The 22,316-nt window shown below is 37.2% G+C and overlaps 1 protein-coding gene across 4 annotated transcripts in view; it reads right to left on the minus strand.

Annotated features, from left to right (window-relative positions):
- Positions 1–22,316, minus strand: part of SPATA5 (spermatogenesis associated 5) — a 374,748-nt gene that overhangs the window by 239,143 nt on the left and 113,289 nt on the right. For 3 of the 4 annotated variants that reach the window (XM_045468189.1, XM_045468183.1, XM_045468197.1), the window contains exon 14: positions 5,801–5,927. The exons of the other annotated variant lie outside the window; for it this stretch is intronic. In XM_045468189.1, coding sequence (XP_045324145.1) covers positions 5,801–5,927 — 127 coding nt within the window. The remainder of the gene's footprint in view (positions 1–5,800; positions 5,928–22,316) is intronic. 4 annotated transcript variants of the gene reach the window in all.

The following is a 22,316-nucleotide window of genomic DNA, read 5'->3' on the forward strand; positions in this document are numbered from 1 at the left end:
CCCGGACCGCGAGATCGTGACCTGGCTGTAGTCGGACGCTTAACCGACTGCGCCACCCAGGCGCCCCGCGGGTGACTGTGTTCTAATACAGCTTTATTTATGGGGACCAAAATTTGAATTTCATCTCATTTTTATTTTTCATCTCATAAAATTATTTTTCTTTTGATATTTTTCAACCATTTAAATATGTAAAAACCATTCTTAGATCATGAGAGGTACAAAAACAAGTGGTTGGCCAATTTGCTGACACCTGAAATAAACAGTCTTTATATTATCAGCATCTAAATGAGATATGACCCATATACACATACAACCTCTGACCGACTTCTCTTCTGTCATCTCTCCCAATTACCCATCCCCAAAGCTGAAACCTTTACAGCTGCTACCGTAATAGATATAGTGAAAATATTTCAATCTTTAAAAACACAATACAGGGGCACCTGAGTGTCTCAGTTGGTTAAATATCTTACTCTTGATTTTGGCTCAGGTTAGATCATAGAGCCTTAGGACTGAGCCCTGCATCCACTGCTGACCGTGTGGGGCCTGCTTGGGATTCTCTCCCTTTCTCTGCTCCTCCCCTGCTTGCACTCTCTCTCTCTCTCAAAATAAATACTAAAAAATAAATAAATAAAAGTAAAAACACAAAACAAACACCTATCACTAATAATAAAACCACTCTGAGTCCCGTAAAATGAAAGTAAAGCTGAAATTAGAAGATGAACTTGGAGGAAGCCTCACAGGTCTGACCACATTAGGCTCTCCTTATAACCCCCTAAGACTCTCAACATCATTTTGATAAACAATATTAAATAAATATAAAATTTCCTAAAATACAAGAAAGTAAAGAATTTTAAGGTATTTAAAATTTGAAAGTCTATTAGGTCAAGAAGCTTGCTTTTTAGTTCTGACTTAGCTGAGAACAGCAATTTTTTTTTTTTTTTGAAAGAAAGAGACAGAGAGAGAGAGAGAGAGAGAGAGAGACAAAGCATGAGCAGGGGAGGGACAGAGAGAGAGAGAGGGAGACACAGAATCCGAAGCAGGTTCTAGGCTCCCAGCTGTCAGCACAGAGCCCAACATGGGGCTCGAACTCATGAACCTTGAGATCATGACCTGAGCTGAAGTCAGATGCTTAACCAACTGAGCCATTCAGGCACTCCCTGAGAACAGCAATATTAAAAGAATGGCATAACTAGGAAGAGTAGGGAGAAAAGCTATCTACAAACATACTTGTACAGTTTCTTCTAAAGGTATTTTTGGAACACAATTCACTTGAAAATTGGAAGCCACATATATTAGCTTCTCATTTGCTAACTTTTCTAAACATGTTAACTTTTTCCCATGTTACAAAAATATCCATAAAACCAACTTTTAGTGTGCAATATTCAAGAAATAAAAATATTATTTTTATAATTATAAAAATATTTATTTATAATAATAATATAATAATAAAAATAATATTTAACCCATCAAGTACATTTCCTCTTCCAGAAAAACTGGAAGGAAAATTAATGCCAGTTTATTACATCCATGAGCTAAACATACTAAGTTAGAAAATAATTCTAACCCTGGGTTATTCAGTTATCTCTATATAACTTCCAAAATTTTACTCAGCTGAACAATCTTTTCCACAGATGACTTAGAGCAGAATTTCAAAGTTCTACAAATTTATTATTATAAGAAAAATAGGTTTATAGACTAGGGATGATACTTTACAGTAGTAATAATTATTGAAGCCTTATTATATACTAGGCATCAGTACTAACAGTAATCAAATGACTAAATTCAAAATTATTCATAAAACTAAACTATTCTAAGGTTTGTTTAACACCTGGGAAAGAAGACATGACCATTTCTTAATATTCAACACAAATGCATGAAATGTCATGGACTGGATGGACATTATATTCTTCTAAAGGGGGCACACAAATAACCACCTAACAAAGAACAATATTAAAGTCCTACAGTTTGGGCTCTTTATTATTTGAGCATCAATAATAATTTAGCTGTTTGCTATTCTAAAGTCTCTTGATGCTGAGGAAATCCAGATGGTCATCCATCTAAAGACAATGTGTCTACCTGACATTATGCAATCTCATTTATCTTCATCTATCCTTGACATACTGCCATTCTTATGCAAAATGGACACAAGGGGATAGAACTTCTCTTCACTCATTTATCAGCTGGAAGAGAGGTTAGGGCATAAAAGGTCTATGGAGACTTCAGGATACCACCAGAGACCACAAGTAATCACTTTACTTAGCACAGTGTGCTACATCACAGCTAATGTATTTGACATGTAAATAAGACAAAGCAAGAAAGAGAACAATGTGATTCTTGAGCTATGTGTCTTACTTCCTTTGCTGAATCACCAGAATCCCCAAAAAACTCCAGTTTTAGTTTACCCAGACTATATGAAATTAAAATATTGTCCATAAAAGACACTAACCACACACAACATATGGGTTACACAGTGATGTCAATTCCACTCCTCTGGCAGTCCAAGAATTCTACTCCTTTTAACATACCAACTTAAAGTCACCATGACATAGAAGTTGTGGGTTAATAGGCAACAGGATTGTGAAGTATGCTAGCTAATTTACAAGGCCAAACACCTCAATTAAAATTTGGCCAAAGTTATACCAAATATTATTTCTTTGTCACAAAGGACAGTCCTTTATTTTTTATTCCAGTTTTAAGCTAATAAAACATCTACCTTTTAGCATCAGTACATGAAATTTACTTTAATTATTTTCTCATCTATACTCTTCCTATTACAGTTTGCTTCAGACAAGGCAGGTAGTGAAAACTGTCTATTTCATAACAAGAAGTTTCCTTTCTTTTTATATTGTCTCTTATGACTGTTTCTGTTTCTACTAGCATCTTCAGGGAACATTTTGAACAAACACCATGTTAAAATCACACATGCACTTAAAAGTTTTTTTAAAGTACTACTATTAAATAAAGTACTATTAAATAACATACAAATAATGCTCTAAAATAGTTCTTCAGAGGAGAAAAATGTGGAAAGAAAAATGACTTTTGATATAGTACATATATCATCTCAGTAGTAATAAAAGTATAATTACAAAAAGTACAATTATGAAAAAAAACATATTCCACACAAATATGGAATTCTACCTGAAATAGAAAAGAATTAAAATATTTTTTACAAAAATCATTGATAATTTGAAGTATTTTTTCCTGCACAATTACAGAATACAATATATAGAACACTTAGATCCTGGTATAATGTACTAAATTCAAAATTGTACATAAAAGTACAGCATATGATCTTGAAACTATTCTTATACCACTCAAAAATACTTTTTTCATTTACCAACTTCATGTTTTGCTGTCATGAATAATTTTATTATTTCATCCTTTACAAATTAAACAAATTTTTAAAAATTTAAATAGGAAATTAAAAACCTTTAGATTCCCCTGCCCTAATGAAAATAAGTTTGAATCTTACTAGCAAATACTTTCAGCATCTTAAAACAAATGTCCTCATCCAAAATTAGTTGCTTAAAAAAAAGTTGGATTTCTGGGGTGCCTGGGTGGCTCAGTTGGTTAAGCATCCAACTTTGGCTCAGGTCACGATCTCACAGTTTGTGGGTTAGATCCCTGTATTGGGATCTGTGCTGATAGCTCAGAGCCTGGAGCTTGCTTCAGATTCTGTGTCTCCCTCTCTCTCTCTCTCTGCCCCTCCCCTACTCGCGCTCTGTCTCTGTCTCTCAAAAATAAATAAAACGTTAAAAAAAAGTTGGATTTCTAATATTTAAAACCTAATCAAGGTATGTGTGTGATATACCTAATGTATGCATACATATGTATACATACATACATACAAACACACAAGCATACATATAAGTACACATACAAATATACATACGTTTGTATATGAATAAATAGGTGTTGTGTAAAGCTGCTAAATTTGAGGTAATCTGTAATACAGCAAGAGAAAACTAAACAAGCACCAATCAGGCTGAGTTATACAGCTTGATTTAGAAGAACCCAGAGATCTGATATTTTTTGTCTGTATTTGAGAGAGAAAGGGGCGGAGAGAGAGAGAATTCCATGTGGAGCAGAGAGAGAGAGAGAAGTGGGGCTCACCTGGGGCTTGTGTTTTACCCAAAGTGGGGCACATGTTCACTCAAAGCAAGGCATGAGCCCACCCGATTTGGGACTCGAACTCACAAACGGTGTGAGATCATGACCTGAGCAAGTCAGATACTTAACAACCAAGCCACCCAGGTGCCCAAACCCGGAGATGTTTATTGTAAGCCCAAAGTCCTGCTTCGAGAAATGTATCTAACATTGATGACATACATTATTAAGAAACCAAAGAAGGGCACTATTAGATTAGGCATTGTAGAGAAGGAAACCTAAGAAATTTTAGAGCTCATTAGCCATGGGGTAACCAGGAGAAAATGCCATAAAAATATAATGTGTTCTTACCAGAAGGAAGATGTTTTTTCTGGATTTAGCACCTTTATTTGTGAAACCGAAAGGTAGGATTAGGTAATCTCTAAGGGCTCTTTCAGCCCCTTTTTTTTTTTCTTTAATTTGAGAGAGAGAGAGAGAGAGAGAGAGAGAGAGAGAGGGAGGGAGGGAGGGAGGGAGAAAATCTTCAGCAGGTTCCATGCTCAGCCCAACATGGGGCTCAACCCCACGATCCTGGATCATGACCTAAGCCTAAACAAGGAGTTGGGACATTCAACCAACTGAGCCATCTAGGTGCCCTCTTTCAGCACTTTCAATTATGCTTGCTAAAATACAGTCCTATCTCTTTTTTTTTTTATTTCATAGACATCAGAGATGTCTGAGCAGGGAGACAGATCCTATAAATGCTCATAAATCACTTATCTTCTTATAAAATACTGCATCAGAAAGGAAATAATTTATTAAGGCCCAAAGCTTTCTCACCTGTATTTGATCAACAGGTCTTTACTACATAGTAAAATACCTAACTGGATGAAAGAAAAACTTGCTTTCCACATAAAAGCTCCTTTTATATCTTCAAAAGTATCATTTTTTTCTAATTCCCATTTTTAAAACTGGAAGTCTGTGTATATGTGCACAGGGAGGGAGGGACGAGCTCATAAGGTGATATATATGAAGCAATAATGTGAACAACAAAAAAAGAAAAATTGGTTCATGCTACAAGAGAATATTTTTACACTCAATCTAAATCCTTACAAAAAATTTACACATTAAGTATCAATTAGGCATTTAAAATTTAGTGGATTCCCTTTATTAAACTAGACCTAGGGAGAATAAGTGGTAGCAATGGCTTGAAAGAGTCAGTTTTGCTGAGTTTAATGCCATAGCCTAATTTCTTAGAGAGATAAAATCCATGGTCATTTCTATTCTAATTACTCTGAAAGCAACTGCTAGGCCAAGAATTCTAGTAAGTTGTTGATAATAACTTGAGTCTAACTGATACTAAAAAGCCAGAAATTTACCTTAACATGAAGGAAAATGTTAAAAACTTCTCAAAAATAAATCAGATGACAAACAAAAAAAGAATTTCAGAACTTCAATTCTCTCTCTGAAAGTCTGATGCAACAATGATGGAGGGAAAATTCAAGGGGTTATAAAAGAGTTTCATTAATATCAAATCATAAGCAATGAAAACATAAAAGCTTTCCTCTGTTCCCTTTATTTCCTTTAGTTTAAGATTTTCAGTATCCTCAAATTAAAAACTGATTACAAAGTAATCTGACAGAAAAAATAAAACTAACATAATCAAACGATCCAGTTCTTATTTTCACAGCACTCACACTGCTTTCTTTCTTACCTTGTCTATCCTATCTGGGCGGTTAGTAGCGGCCAAAATTGTCACGTTCTTTAACTGTTCAATACCATCCATTTCCGTTAAGAGCTGAGCCAGAACACGGTCAGCTACATTCCCGGCACCTGAAGAACTGATTTTTAAAAATAAAGTTTTAAAACTCTTTACCTACCCCCAAGTACTTTATTACTTTTAAAAGACCGTATATTATATAATAAAAAGGTTAGGTCTGTTTCAAAATATAAAATGTTTGCTTCAGAATTCATTACTTGTTGAATTACCATATCAAAAAACTAACTATATTCAAATAATTTCTTTTCATCAACAACCACATTCATTTTTTTCTCCAATAACGAAATATAGAAGGTCTGGGAAGCAAGATATAAAATTTAAAACAGTTCATCAAATACACAGAAAATCATGTAATTTAATCAATATTTACATTTTATATGGCAAATATACTGATAGGAATTGGTAATAAAACTAAAATAAAAACCCATTCCTCACGTGAAGTTTAAAGCCTATGTGAAACAAAAAACTCATACCCATAACAAATGGGGTATTTCTGATATACCCTGATATTTCAAAATATTAGTATTTTGGGGGAAGGATGTTAAGATGGCAGAGAAGTAGGGGAACTGGGATTTCCTCATCCCTAAAACACAGCAGTATCAAGGTCAGATCACTTGGAATACCAGAAAATCAATCTGCAGAGTGGCAGAAGGATCTCCACAGGTGGAGGGGGACAGCTTGGCAGGACGGAGGTGCGTGTATGTGAATTAGGGCAGATAAAATGGCCTAGGCAGGGAAGGAGGGAACCCCTTCTGTGGAGAGACAAAAGGGAGAAAAAGCCGAAGGGGCTGTGGAATTGCTGTATTGAGTTAGCACAAGAGGAAACCTCTCAGAGCATGACTAGGGAACGAGACACGGAGAGAGTGCTAGTTTCTATTTTGCAAACAGCATTAGGAGCCGAAGCTCAGAGGTCTCAAAAGTACATGACTTTCTTCTAACCTGAGCTGATCCCATGTGTGTGCCTGTGGGGGAGGGAGCTGCCCCGGGGCACTGTAGCAATCTGAGGGACACACTGGGAGAGAACAGTCCCCTTCCCTCAGCACTATGGGAAGAGGGTTTATTGCCTCTTCAAGGAGAAATGACCCTGCAGGCGCCAGCCAAAGGCTTTTTATCAGCAGGGCTGAGGGGCACTACACCAGAACAGGGTCCAAAGGGTGCAGGCCCCTTAAGACATTGGGTTTTGAATCCCAGCCAAGGGCCTAGAAAGTGTGGGAGACTGTGGAACAGGGTAGGCTGACCTGCACTACTCTGTGAGGGCTGCATGAACAGCATGCTTTAAGACACCCAGTTCAGTGAGAGGAAAATGGGATGTCACCATTTTTCTCCCCAACACCAACATGTGGAGGTTCAGTGAGCAACACAGCAGCCCCCAATGGAGGCGAGACCTGCTTACACCAAACCCACCGCTCCGTGCCTGGCAACTGCTTATCTACTGGAGGAAAACTGACATTGAGACAACCAGACAGCCGCTCCTCCAGACCGGCACAGCCACCAGTGCCAGCCACCAAGAGACAACTGTTTTTTGTTTTTGTCTGTTTGTTGTTCTCTTTTTTCTTTCTACCCTTTTGTTTTCTTTTGGGATCAGGCTCATGGATTCTGATTTGTTTTTTGGTCAATTCTTATTTTATATATATAACTATTTTTTTTTCTGTTTTGTTTGCTTAATCAGGCATTTTTACCTTAATCTTTTCACACTTTTTCTCTTCTTTTTCTTTATTTTCCTTTCTCTCTCTCTGGATTAAACGTTATAGTTCATTTGATTCTCTGCTTCATCTTCTTTTCTCCCTTTGATTTTTCTCTTTATTTTTTTAAAAAATCTTTTTTAATGTTTATTTATTTTTGAGACAGAGAGAGACAGAGCATGAACGGGGGGAGGGTCAGAGAGAGAGAGACACACAGAATCCGAAACAGGCTCCAGGCTCTGAGCTGTCAGCACAGAGCCCGACGCGGGGCTCGAACTCACAGACCTTGAGATCATGACCTGAGCCGAAGTCGGATGCTTAACCGACCTAGCCACCCAGGCGCCCCTGATTTTTCTCTTTATATAGGATCAGCTTCCCCCCACCTTTCCTTTATCCCAGGGTTACTTCAAGAAACAAATCAAAGCACACCAGGTTGAAGTCAAAACACTCTGCCATGACAAGCAAGGAGAAGCCTTGCAGAGGACTGACCAGTGGGATAGAGCAGCCAAAATGCAACAACAGCAGAGCGCATGCAACACATTCCAAAAACATTTCCTGAAGTGCCAATGTCTGGATAGTGTAGGACCCTTTTTTTAATATAGTAGTACTTACAGGTACAGGACACATAACAAGCTTTTAAAACACATAAAAGACAGGAATATAGCCAAAATGATTAAACAGAAGAATTCTCCTCAAAAGAAAATCCAGGAAGGAATGACAGTCAGAGAACTGTTGGAAACAGATATAAACAATATATTATATGAAAAATATAGAATAACAGTCATAAGACTAATAGCTGAGCTTGAAAAAAGCATAGATGGCAGCAGAGAATCTATTGCTGCAGAGATCAAAGACATAAGAAACAGTCATGATGAATTAAGAAATACTATAAATGAGATGCAAAATAAACCAGATGCTGAGACAGTGACGGTAGAAGAAGCAGAGGAGGGAACATGTGAAATAGAAGATAAAATTATGGAAAATGAAGAAGCTGAAAAATAGACGGAAAGGAAATAACTAGATCATGAGGGGAGAATTAGAGAGCTAAATGATTCCATAAAATGAAACAATATCAAAATCATATGAGGTCCAGAAGAAGAAGAGCTGGAAACCAGGGCAGAAGGTTTATTCGAACAAATTATAGCTGAGAGCTTCCCTAATCTGGGGAAGGAAGAAACAGGCATCTAAGTCCAAGAGGCACAGAGAACTCCCTTCAAAATCAACAAAAGCAGGTCGATACCATGATATATCATAGTGAAACTGGCAAAATACAAAGATAAAAAGAATTTTCAAAGCAGCTAGGGACAAACGGGCTTTAATATACAAGGGTAGACATAAGGGTAGTAGACCTGTCCAATGAAACGTGGCAGGCCAGAAGGGAGAGGCAAGAAATATTCAATGTGCTGTATAGGAAAAATATGCAGCCAAGAATCCATTATCTAGCAAGGCTGTCGTTCAAAATAGAAGGAAAGATAAAGACATTCCCAGACAAACAAAAACTGAGAGTTCATGACCACTAAACCAGTCATGCAAGAGATCCTAAGAGGGACTCCTTGAGTGGAATGCTGCAAAGACTACAAAGGAACACAGACATCATCACAAGCACCAGACCTACTGATAACACAATGACAATAAATCTGTATCTTTCAATAATCACTCTTAATGTAAATGGACTAAATGACCCAATCAAAAGACAAAGGGTATCAGAATGGATTAAAAACCAAGATCCATCTATATGCTGTCTACAGGAGACCCATTTTAGAGGTGAGGACACCTGCAGATTGAAAGTTAAGGAATGGAGAAACATCTATCATGCTACTGGACATCAAAAGAAAGCTAGAGTAACCATATCTATATCAGACGAACTATATTTTAAAACAAAGACTGTAACAAGAGATGAAAAGGGCATTATATCATAATTAAAGGGTCTATCCATCAAGAAGACCTAACAACTGTAAATGTTTAAGCCCCCAACATGAAGCCACTCAAATGTATAAATCAACTAATCACAAAAATAAATAAATGTGTGGATAATAATACCGTGATTGTAGGGGACTTTAATACTCCACTTACAACAATGGACAGATCATCTAGGCAGAAAATCAATAAGGAAACAATGGCTCTGAATGATACAAAGGACCACATGTATTTAATTGATATATTCAGAACTTTTCATAGAAAAGCAGCAGATCACACATTCTTCTCAAGTGCACATGAAACAATCTCCAATACAGATCAATTACTGGGTCACAAAAGAGCGCTCAAGAAGTATAAAAAGACTGAGATCATACCATGCATATTTTCAGATCACAACACTATGAAGCTTGAAATCAACCACAAGAAAAAAATTGGACCGTACCCAAATACATGGAGTTTAAAGAACATCCTATTAAAGAATAAATGGGTCAAACAGGAAATTAAAGAAGAAATTAAAGAATTATATGGAAGCAAATGAACACATGACAGCCTACACTCTTTGGGATGCAGAAAAGGCAGTCCAAAGAGGAAAATACATTTCAATCCAGGCCTATCTCAAGAAACAAGAAAAATCCCAAATACACAACCTAACCGCACATCTAAAGGAGCTAGAAGCAGGGCAGCAAATAAACCCAAAGCCAGCAGAAGAAGAGAAATAATACAGATTAGAGCAGAAATAAACAATATAGAATATATATAGAATCCAACCACAAAATTCAGCAGGTACACAGTGTGGAGAGGTGAACTTGGGGACAGAGAAGCCACGTAGGGCAGGGAGCTGCTTTTTCAGGCAGAAAGAGGACAGAGATGCACGGGGAGAATATGGGAAAAGCACCCCTCCCCAAAAGCAGCTGGAGAGAAAGTGAAAAATTGGAAACAGCCATGGGGACTGAAGTAAAAAGGGAGAAAGGAGAGGATTTAAATTCCATTCAGACTATAAACAGGGGGGAATGCAGAGTCTGAAACACCGCAGCTCAATACCTGGCGATGCTCTGGTGGGAAGGGCGAATCCCCAGGAGCAGAGTAGAGTCTGGGAGGTTCTCAGGCCACATGGGGAGAAGCAGTTGAACTGTTAGGAGAACATTTGGTAGAGGCTGTGAGGGCACCTGGGCCAAGCAGACCTCAGAGAACAGCCACATTCGTTGGTGCTGGAACAAGGTCATTGGGGGTGAAGCCTAGTACCAGATGTGTGTTGCGATTTTCCATAATCCCTGAGGTGCTGCTGCTACACTGTTTCATGAACTTTTTCTGGGGCGGGCTGGCACCTGGCTGCAGTCTCTGGGCATCGACAACAGCAAGATCCCACAAGCATTCCTGGGTGCAGCTGGCACCTGGCTATTGCTCGGTGAGACCCTCCACAGAGGGGTGGAGCAGGTCAAAGCTGCAGTCCCTCAGAAGTGGGAGGCTGGGGAAGGCAGCTGCATCTGAGACAACTCATGGGAGGGAGGTGCTGCCTAGGGCTTGGCTATGGACTGTGGAAGTGGGGAGTGGATGAAAGCTGAAGACGAAGGATGGGTGCATGATTGCTGATTGGGAAGAACAGAGTTCCGACACTAGAGACTGGGTAGCTGGGTAACGCCATTTTCACCGCTCTGGCTCATGCACTATGCAACTACAATTGCCACCACAATCCACCCCAGTAGACTAGTAGCACCATCTAGTGGAGAACGGAGCCGTTACACTAAAACCCACCCAACTGAGCCAACTTCACTCTTCAAGAAAACAAGTCTCACTGCTTGCTTAGTTGATGGAATATAAAGCGCTTCATAGTTTGACTTCTAGGGGAAAATGAAGTAATGTCAGCTATATTTCAGTCTGTTAGCTGGTCAATCTATTCAATTTTCTTTCTTTCCTTTTTTTCCGTTTTTTCTCTTTTGTTTCTTTTTTCTTGAATACAGAAAGAAAAAATTCATTTTTATTTTCAATTCTTATTAAAAATGTTTTTCTTTAGTTTTTTTTCTAGTATATTTTTACTTTTGTGTAAGTTTTTTTCAAATTCTATTTTATTTCCATTATTTCATTTTAGTCTACTTTAGTGTATTAATTTTCTCAAATTTTCAAAAGATTTCCTTTCTACCCCCCCTTTTTTTTCTAATCTATCAAGCCACTTTCAACACCCAGACCAAAATACACCTAGGATATAGCATCACTTATTCGATCTTGGGTGTGTGTGTGTGTGTGTGTGTGTGTTTAATTTTTTAATTTAAAATTTTTAAATTTTAATTTTTCCACCTCATTAATTCCTTTTCTCCCTTCAAAATGACAAAACAAAGGAATTCACCCCAAAAGAAAGAGCAGGAAGAAATGACACCCAGGGACTTAACCAACACAGATACAAGCAAGATGTCTGAACCACAATTTAGAATCATGATAACAGGAATAATAGCTGGAGTCGAAAATAGATTAGAATCCCTTTCTGCAGAGATAAAAGAAGTAAAAGCTAGTCAGGATGAAATAAAAAATGCTATAACTGAGCTGCAATCACGAATGGATGCCATGGCAGCAAGGATGGATGAGTCAGAACAGAGAATCAGCAAAATAAAGGACAAATTTATGGAGAATAACGAAGCAGAAAAAAAGAGGGAAATGAAGGCAAAAGAGCATGATTTAAGAATTAGAGAAATCAGTGACTCATTAAAAAGGAACAACATCAGAATCATAGGGGTCCCAGAAGGGGAAGAGGGAGAAATAGGGGTACAAGGGTTCCGTAAGCAAATCATAGTGGAAAACTTTCCTAACCTGGGGAAAGACACAGCTATCAAAATTCAGGAAGCACAGAGAACTCCCATTAGATTCAACAAAAACCAAACATCAACAAGGCATATCACAGTCAAATTCACAAAAAACTCAGGCAAGGAGAGAATCACGAGAGCAGCAAGGGAAAAAAAAAGTCCTTAACCTACAAGAGAAGACAGATCAGGTTTGCAGCAGACCTAACCAAAGAAACTTGACAGGGCAGAAAGGAGTGGCAAGATACATTAAATGTGCTGAATCAGAAAAATATGCAGCCAAAAATTCTTTATCCAGCAAGGCTGTCATTCAAAATAGAAGGAGAGATAAAAAGTTTCCCAAACAAAAATTAAAGGAATTTGTTACCACTAAACAACCCTGCAAGAAACTTTAAGGGGGACCCTCTTAGGGGAGGAAAGATGAAAAAATACATACATACATACATACATACATACATACATACATACAAAAAGCAACAAAGATTAGAAAGGACCAGAGAACACCACCAGAAACTCCAACTCTACAAGCAATATAATGGCAATAAATTCATACCATTCAGTACTCACTCTAAACATCAATGGACTCAATGCTCCAATCAAAAGACATAGGGTAACACAATGGATAAGAAAACAAGATCCATCTGTATGCTGTTTACAAGAGACCCACTTTAGACCTAAAGACACCTTCAGATTGAAAGTAAGGGGATGGAGAACCATCTACCATGCTAATGGTCGACAAAAGAAAGCCAGAGTAACCTTACTTATATCAGACAATCTAGACTTTATAGACCATATCAAGAGATGAAGGAGGACATTATATCATAATGAAGGAGTCTATCCACCAAGAAGACCTAACAATTGTAAACATTTATGTGCCAAAAGTGGAAGCACCCAAATATATAAATCAATCATAAACATAAACTCATTGATAGTAATACCATAATAGTAGGAGACTTCAACACTCCACTCACAGCAATGGACAGATCATCTAATCAAAAAATCAACAAGGAAACAATAGCTTTGAATGACACACTGGGCCAGATGGACTTAACAGATATATTCAGAACATTTCATCTTAAAGCAGCAGAATATACATTCTTCTCTAGTGCACATGGAACGTTCTCCAGAATAGACCACATACTGGGACACAAATCAGCCCTAAGTAAGTACAAAAAGATCAAGACCATACTGTGCATATTTTCAGACCACAATGCTATGAAACTCGAAATCAACCATAAGAAAAAATTTGGAAAGGTAACAAATACTTGGAGACTGAAGAACATCCTACTACAGAATGAATGAGCCAACCAAGAAGTTAAAGAGGAAATTAAAAAGTATATGGAAGCCAATGAAAATGATAACACCACAACCCAAAACCTCTGGGACACAGCAAAGGCGGTCATAAGAGGAAAGTATATAGCAATGCAGGCCTTCCTAAAGAAGGAAGAAACATCTCAGATACACAACCTAACCTTACACCTTAAAGAGCTGGAAAAAGAACAGCAAATAAAACCCAAAACCAGCAGAAGACAGGAAATAATAAAGATCAGAGCAGAAATCAATACTATTGAAACCAAAAAAACAGTAGAACAGATGAATGAAACCAGAAGCTGGTTCTTTGAAAGAATTAAGAAAATTGATAAAGCACTAGCCAGTTTGATCAAAAAGAAAAAGTAAAGGACCCAAGTAAATAAAATCAAGAATGAAAGAGGAGAGATCACAACCAACACAGTAGAAATACAAAGAATAATAAGAAAATATTATGAGCAATTATATACCAATAAAATGGGCAATCCGGAAGAAATGGACAAATGCCTAGAAACATATACACTACCAAAACTGAAACAGAAAGAAACAGAAAATTTGAACAGACCCATAACCAGTAAAGAAATCAAATTAGTAATCAAAAATCTCCCAAAAAACAAGAATCCAGGGCCAGATGGAAGATTTAAGGAAGAGTTAACACCTATTCTCTTGCAGCTGTTCCAAAAAATGCAAAACATGCACCCCCATGTTTATAGCAGCACTATCAACAATAGCCAAAGTATGGAAAGAGCCCAAACATCCATCAATGGATGACTGGATAAAGAAGAGGTGGCATATATACATAATGGAGTACTACTTGGCAATCAAAAAGAATGAAATCTTGCCATTTGCAACTATGTGGATGAAACTGGAGGGTATTAAGCTAAGCGAAATTAGTCAGAGAAAGACAAAAATCATATGACTTCACTCATATGAGGACTTTAAGAGACAAAACAGATGAACATAAGGGAAGGGAAACAAAAATAATATAAAAACAGGGAGGGGAACAAAACATAAGAGACTCTTAAATATGGAGAACAAACAGAGGGTTACTGGAGGGGTTGTGGTAGGGAGGCTGGGCTAAATGGGTAAGAGGCATTAAGGAATCTACTCCTGAAATCATTGTTGCACTACATGCTACCTAATTTGGATGTAAATTTAAAAAAAAATAAAAATAAAAAAAAAGAAATTAAACTAGAAACCAATAGCAGAATAACATTTGGAAAATTACAAAATACATGGAAATAAAAAAGTCACACTTCTAAAAACTATGTGGATTGAAGAAGAAATCAGAACAGAAATAAATTTTAAATAAAAATGAAAATACAACTAATCAAAATTTGTGGGATGTAATAATAGTAGTACTTAAAGAGAAACTTATAGTATTGAATGCATCTTTTAAAAAAGAAGAAAGCTCTAAAATCAATAATCTAAGCATCTATACTTTAGGAACTAAAAAAAGAAAAGCAAATTAAATCCAAAGTAAACACAAGAAAAAAAATAGAAAAATTAGATCAAAAATAAAATTGATAACAGGAAGTCAATAAAGAATATCAACAAAAGCAAAAGCTCATTCTTTGAAAACATCAATAAAAATGATAAGCTTATAGTCAGGATTACTAAGAAAAAGAAGAGAAGACTCAAATTACTAATATCAGAAATGAAAGAAGGGATATCACTACAGATCCTATGGACCTTAGAGGTTATTTAATAGTAGATTTACAGTTGACCCTTAAACAGGGGTTTGAACTGCACAGGTCCACTTATATGCATATTTCTTTTTGATACGTTAGTACCTCAAATGTACATTCTCTTATGATTTTTTTCTCTACCTTACATTATTGTAAGAATAGAGTATATAATACATATAATATACAAAATATGTATTGATGAACTGTTTCTGTTCTCAGTAAGGCTTTTGGTTAACAGTAGGCTATTAGTATTTAAGTTTTTGGGGAGTCAAAGTTATATGTAGATTTTGAACTGCATGGGGGTCAAAACCCTTAACCCCCATACTGTTAAAAAAATCAACTAAATTATAAAATAGAATACAAGAAAAATTTTATGATCACATATTTGATAATTAAATGAAATGACAATCTGCTAAACCGACACAAGAAGAAAAAAAAAAAGACAACCTGAGTAGGACTATATCAATTAAAGAAACTGAATCAAGAATTAACAAGCTTCCAGGTGCCTGGGTGGCTCAGTCAGTTAAGTATCTGACTTTGGCGCAGGTCAGGATCTCCTGGTTCCTGAGTATTAGTCCTGCTTTGGGATGTATTCTCTCAGCACAGAGCCTGCTTCAGATCCTGTCACCATCTCTGTCTCTCCTCCTGCTTGCATGCATGTGCACTAACTCTCTCCCCAAAATAAATAAACATTTAAAAAAAAAATGATCTTCCTAACAGAAAGCTTCAGACCCTGGAGGGTTTACAGTAAACACTAACAATAATTCAAGGAAGAAATTTTAACAATTCTCTACAATTTCTACTGGAAAATAGAAGTAAAGGGAGTACTTATTAAATCATCCTATGAGACCACCATTATCCTAATGCTAAAACCAGACAAAGACATTACAAGAAAATTACAGACCAATAACTCTATAAATATACAAAATACTAGCAAACTGAATTCAACAATGTATAATAATGTATGTATAATCCAATGATGTATAAAAAATTTGTACATTCTGATGAAGTGGAATTTATCCCAGGTATACAATGTTGGCTCAACATTAAAAAATCAATGAATGTAATCTAACACATCAACAGGCTAAAAGAAAACAAAATCACATGATCATATCAATAGATGTAGAAAAAGCATTTGAGAAAATCCAGCACCCAATCTGTGCATGATAAAAACTCTCAACAAAGTAGGTTTAGAGGGAACATATCTTAACATAATAATAACTATATATGAAAAACACACAGCTAACATCATACTCAATGGTGAAAAACTAAGAGGTTTTCCTCGAGATCAGGAACAAGACAACAAGGTCCACTGTTGCCACTTTTATTCAACATAGTACTGGAAGCCCTATCCACAGCAATCACACAAGAAAAAGAAATAAAAGTCATCCATATTGAAAAGAATGAGGTTAAACTGTACAATAATGATACTATACAAAGAAAACCCTATACAAAGAAAACCCTAGAGACTCCATCAAAAACTATTAGAATAAATGAATTCAGTAAAATTGCAGGTTACAAAATTAATACACAGAAATGTGTTGGATTTCTATACACTAATAACAAAGTAACAGAAAGGGAAGGAAACAATGCCTTTTACAGTTGCATCAAAAAGAATAAAATACCTAGAAATAAACTTAACTAAGTGAAAGACCTGTACTCTGAAAACTACAAAACATTGATAAAAGAAATTGAAGATAACACAAATAGATATTTTATGCTCCAGGACTGGAAGAACACATAATGTTATAATGTCCATACTACCCGAAGCAATCTACAGATTTAATGCAATTGCTATCAAAATACCAACAGCATTTTTCACAGAACTAGAAAATAATCCTAAAATTTGTGTGGAACTACACAAGATCCTAAATAGCCAAAAAACCTTAAGAACGAAGCTAGATGTATCACAATTCTAAGATTTCAAGATATACTACAAAGCTGTAGTAATCAAAACAACATGGTATTGGCAAAAAAAACCAGACACATAGAACAAGAGAACAGAATAGAGAACCCAGAAATAAACTCTTTATATGGTCAAGTATTCTACGACAGAGGAAACAAGAATATACAACGGGCAAAAGACTGTTTCTTCAATAAATGTGCTGGGAAAACTGGATAGCAAAATGTGATAAAACAAAATGACCCCTTTCTTACACTATACACAAAAATAAACTCAAAATCGATTAATAATCTAAATGTGAGATCTAAAACCGTAAGACTCCTAGGGAAAGAAAAACAAAGACAATAATTAAAAAAAATTTTTTTAATGTTTATTTTTGAGAGAGAGAGAAAGCATGAGTGGAGGATGGGCAGAGAGAGAGGGAGACAGAGGATCTGAAGTAGGCTCTCTACTGACAGCAGAGAGCCCAATGTGTGGCTCAAACTCACGAACCATGAGATCATGATCTGAGCCAAAGTCGGACGTTTAACTAACAAGCCACCCAGGCACCCCAAGACAATAATTTCTTTGATATTGGCCATAGCAACATTTTTCTAGATATGTCTCCAAAGGCAAGTGAAATAAAAGCAAAAATAAACTACTGGCACTACATCAAAATAAAAAGATTTTGCACAGTGAAGGAAACTAACAATAAACCAAACGGCAATTGAATGGGAGTTGATATTTGCAAATGATACTGAATGAGAGAAGATATTTGTAAATGATAAGTAATGATATTTGTAAACGATAATATTTCTGATAAGTGTTAATATCCAAAATATATAAAGAACTCATAAAACTCAACACCAAAACCCCAAACTAATCTAGTTAAAATGGACATTTTTCCAAAGACATACAGATGGCCAGCAGATGTATGAAAAGATGCCCAACATCCCTAATCATCAGGGAAGTCCAAATCAAAACCACAATGAGATATCACCTTCCACCTGTAAGAATGGCTAAATCAAAAAAAGAAAGAAAAAGTATTGGCAACAATGTCAATAAAACGGAACACTTGCACGCACTGTGGATGAGAGTATAAATCGGTATAGCCACTGTGGAAAACAGTATAAAGCTCCTCAAAAAATTAAAAAAATAGAAATATCATATGCTCCAGTAATTCCACTACTGGGCATTTATCCGAAGGAAATGAAAACACTAATTTGAAAATATGTATGCACCTCTATATTTTTTGTAGCGTTATTTACAACAACCAAGATATGGAAGCAACATGAGTGTCCAACAACAGATAAATGGATAAAGATGTGGTATAAATATGTATACACATGCACACTCACACACGTAAATGTTATGCAGCCATGAAAAAGGTGATATCTTGCTATGTGTGACAATATGGATGGACCCAGAGGGTAGCGTATGAAATAAGTCATAGAAAGACAAATACTGCGGCACCTGGGTGGCTCATTCAGTTAAGCATCTGACTTCAGCTCAGGTCATGATCTGACAGTTTTTGGGTTTGAGCCCCACGTTGGTCTCTGTGTTGACAGCTCAGAGTCTGGAGCCTGCTTTTGATTCTGTGTCTTCCTCTCTGTCTCTCTGACAGCCCCCCTCATGTTCTCTCTCAAAAATGAATAAATGCTAAAAAAAAATTTTTTTAAAAGAAAGACAAATACGATGTGATTTTACTTATATGTGGAACCTAAAAAACAAAAAACAAAACAAAAACAATAACAAAAAAATGAATAAACAAATAAAAAGCATAAACAGACCCAAAATACACAGAATCAACTGGTGGTTGCCAGAGAGGAGGCGGGGGCTGGGGGGGGGGGGGTGGTGGTCAGGCAAAATAGGTGAAGGAGAGTGGGTAAAAGAGAGTGGGCTTCTAGTTACAGAATGAATAAGTAATGGAAATAAAAGGCACAGCATAGGGAATACAATCTATGATTTTATAATAGCATTGTATAATGACAGATGGTAGCTACACTTGTGGTGAGTGGCATAACATACAAAACTTGTCAAATCATTATAGTGTACACCTGAAACTAATGTAACACTCTATGGCAAGTTTACTTTAATAAAGATATATATGAAAATATCCAACACCCAGTCATGATACAAACACAGCTAATTAATAATAAAGAGAACTTCCTCAACATGATAAAAACAATATCTACAAAAAACCTATAACATCATACATAATGGTGAAAAACAAGAAACTTTTCCACTAATATCAGGAACAAGGCAAAGATGTCCCCTCTCACCAGTCTTTTTCTTTTTTTTTTTTTTTTTTTTTTAAATTTTTTTTTTTTTCAACGTTTATTTATTTTTGGGACAGAGAGAGACAGAGCATGAACGGGGGAGGGGCAGAGAGAGAGGGAGACACAGAATCGGAAACAGGCTCCAGGCTCTGAGCCATCAGCCCAGAGCCTGACGCGGGGCTCGAACTCCCGGACTGTGAGATCGTGACCTGGCTGAAGTCGGACGCTTAACCGACTGCGCCACCCAGGCGCCCCAACACCAGTCTTTTTCAACAGTGTACTAGAAGTCCCAGCTAGTCCAACAGGACAAGAAAAGGTAAGAAATGGTATACAGATTGGGAAGGAATAAATAAAACTGTGTTTTCTTGCAGGTGAATAAAGCATCAACAAGAAAAATTTTCTCAACAAATACTGCTAGAACTGGACATCCACGTGCAAAAAAAAAAAAAAAAAAGGATCTAAACAGAAACCTTACACCACTCAGAAAAATTAACTCAAACTGAATCACAGATCTAAACACAAAATGCAAAACTATAAACTCCTAGATAGTAACAGAGAAGAAAATCCAAATGATCTTGGCTATGTTGATGACTTTTTAGATACAATACTAAAGGAATGATCCATGACAGAAATAATAGCTGGACTTCACTAAAATTAAAAACACCTGCTCTTCAAAGACATCAACAAAAGAATGAGGAAACAAGCCACAAGCTGAGAGAAAATATTTGCAGAAGACATGTCTCATAAAGGACTGATATCCAAAATATAAAAAGAACCCTTAAAACTCAAAAATAGGGGCGTGGGTGGCTCAGTTGGTTAAGCATCCGACTTCAGCTCAGGTCATCATCTCATGGTCCGTGGTTTCGAGCCCCACATCAGGCTCTGTGTGGACAGTGCAGAGTGGGCTTGGGATTCTCTCTCAAAATTATATCATACTCTACATATTCCATTTTCCTGCAAACAATATTCTGCATGTTTAAAATTCTAGCTACGTTGTCCAGCTGACCATAACACTTGGTAATTAAACATTTGAAGGGTCTATAAAAATCAGAGATTTCTTAGATTTCTTGCTTACCTTGTTGGGCTGCCTCAAAAATAATCACAACAAAATCTCTGATTTCCATAAATAAAAATTAAGCTCCCCTGATTTGATAACACCATTTGCTGGCAGAATTATGAAAACTCAGTTTATATTCCATTTGCACAAGGCAGTTTATCTGTGCCTGACCTAATAGCCTCAGGAAAATGGAGAGCTCTGATTTCTCAGACAAGATGTGAGGGGAAAACCTTCATAAATAATGATAAAAAATACCCACTGTTCATTGAGTATCTACCTCCCAGATACTGTGTTAATAACAAATGACACAAAGAGGCATCAACATGGTGGAGAAGTAGGGGGGCCCGAAGATCCCTTGTCCCTCAAGCACAGCAGTATTGAGGCCAGAAGACTTGGAATTCCAGGAATCCACGCTACAGAGTGACAAACATCTCCAGGGGCCCAGAGGGACAGATTGGCAGGCCATAGTCCAAGACTGTGAATTGGGAGAGACAAAATGGGTGGCGTAGGCATGGAGGGGAGGGATACCCTTCTGTGGAGAGACAAAAGGAAGATAAAGAGAGGCTGTGGAAGTATAAGATTGTATTTGGCCAGGACAAAAATCTCTCCAGACCACAGACCAGGGAACAACAACAACAACAAAAAAAAAAAAGAAATGGAGAAGGAGCCAATTTCTAACTTGCAAACAGTCTTAGGAGTAACGATCCAGGGTTGTGGGACTTCCTCCAGACCGAGGTCTGCTGTCCTATGCACATACCTGGGGAGGAGGAAGGGCAGCCCCAAGCTCAGTAGTGAGCTCAGAAATACAGTAGGAGAGAGCAGTTCCCTCCCTTGAGTGCTGTGAAAAGAAGGTATATAGCTACTTCAAGGACAAAAGACCATGCAGGCTCCTGCCAGCCAGAGCCCTTTGTCAGCTGGATGGAGTGGCACTATTCCATAACCAGGGTGTGCAGAGCAGGATCCTTTAAGACAATGGGGTTTGAATCTCAGCAAAGCTCCTGGACAGCCAGGAGACTGTGGAGCTGGACAAACCAGCCAGATTACAGCCTCACAGTGCTGTGAGGACAGCCTGAACAGTGTGATTTAGGTCATCCAGTACAGGGAGGAGAGACTGGGGTGTGGCCATTTTTCTCTCCATCACCAACACAGTAGGGCTCCAGGGAACAGGACAGTGGGTACCCACTGGAGGCAGACTCACTTATACCAAACCCTGCCCCTCCATGCCTGGTAACTGTGTTACCTACCAGAGCTAGACTCACACTGACCAAACAGAGGGCCCCTCCTCCACACCAGCACAACCACCCATTCCGAGGCACCATCAGATATTGGTCCAGCAGTTTTGCATTTTCTGATTTGATTCTTGGTTAATTCTTATTTTACATATATATTTTTTTCTTTCTTTTTTTGTTTTCTTCCTCTTATTTCTTCCCTTCTCTATTCTGGTTGTTGGTTTGGTTAAGCAGATATATATTTTTTAATCTATTCTTTTTACACCTCTTCTGTATCTCCTTCTTTATTATCTTCCCTTTCTCTGGATTAAACCATATGTATAGTTTCTCTGATTCTCTAGCTGGTCAATTTTTACTTTTCTTTTCTTCTTCCCCACCCCTGTCATTTCTCTCTTCATATGGGATAAGGCTTCTTCCACCACCACCCTCCTTTTAAATTTTTTCCATGGTTACTTCAATGAACAAGTCAAAGCACACCTGGTGGAAGGTCCAAACCACAACTGCGAGTAGGGAGATAAAGCAACCAGAGTCATAACAACAGACAGTACCCAATACACTCCAAAAACAAATCCTGAAGGGCCAGGCCCTAGACAGTATATGACCCTTTCTTAATATAGTA

The sequence above is a fragment of the Leopardus geoffroyi genome, chromosome B1 (assembly GCF_018350155.1).
Source record: "Leopardus geoffroyi isolate Oge1 chromosome B1, O.geoffroyi_Oge1_pat1.0, whole genome shotgun sequence".
NCBI classification, from domain to species: Eukaryota; Metazoa; Chordata; class Mammalia; order Carnivora; family Felidae; genus Leopardus; species Leopardus geoffroyi.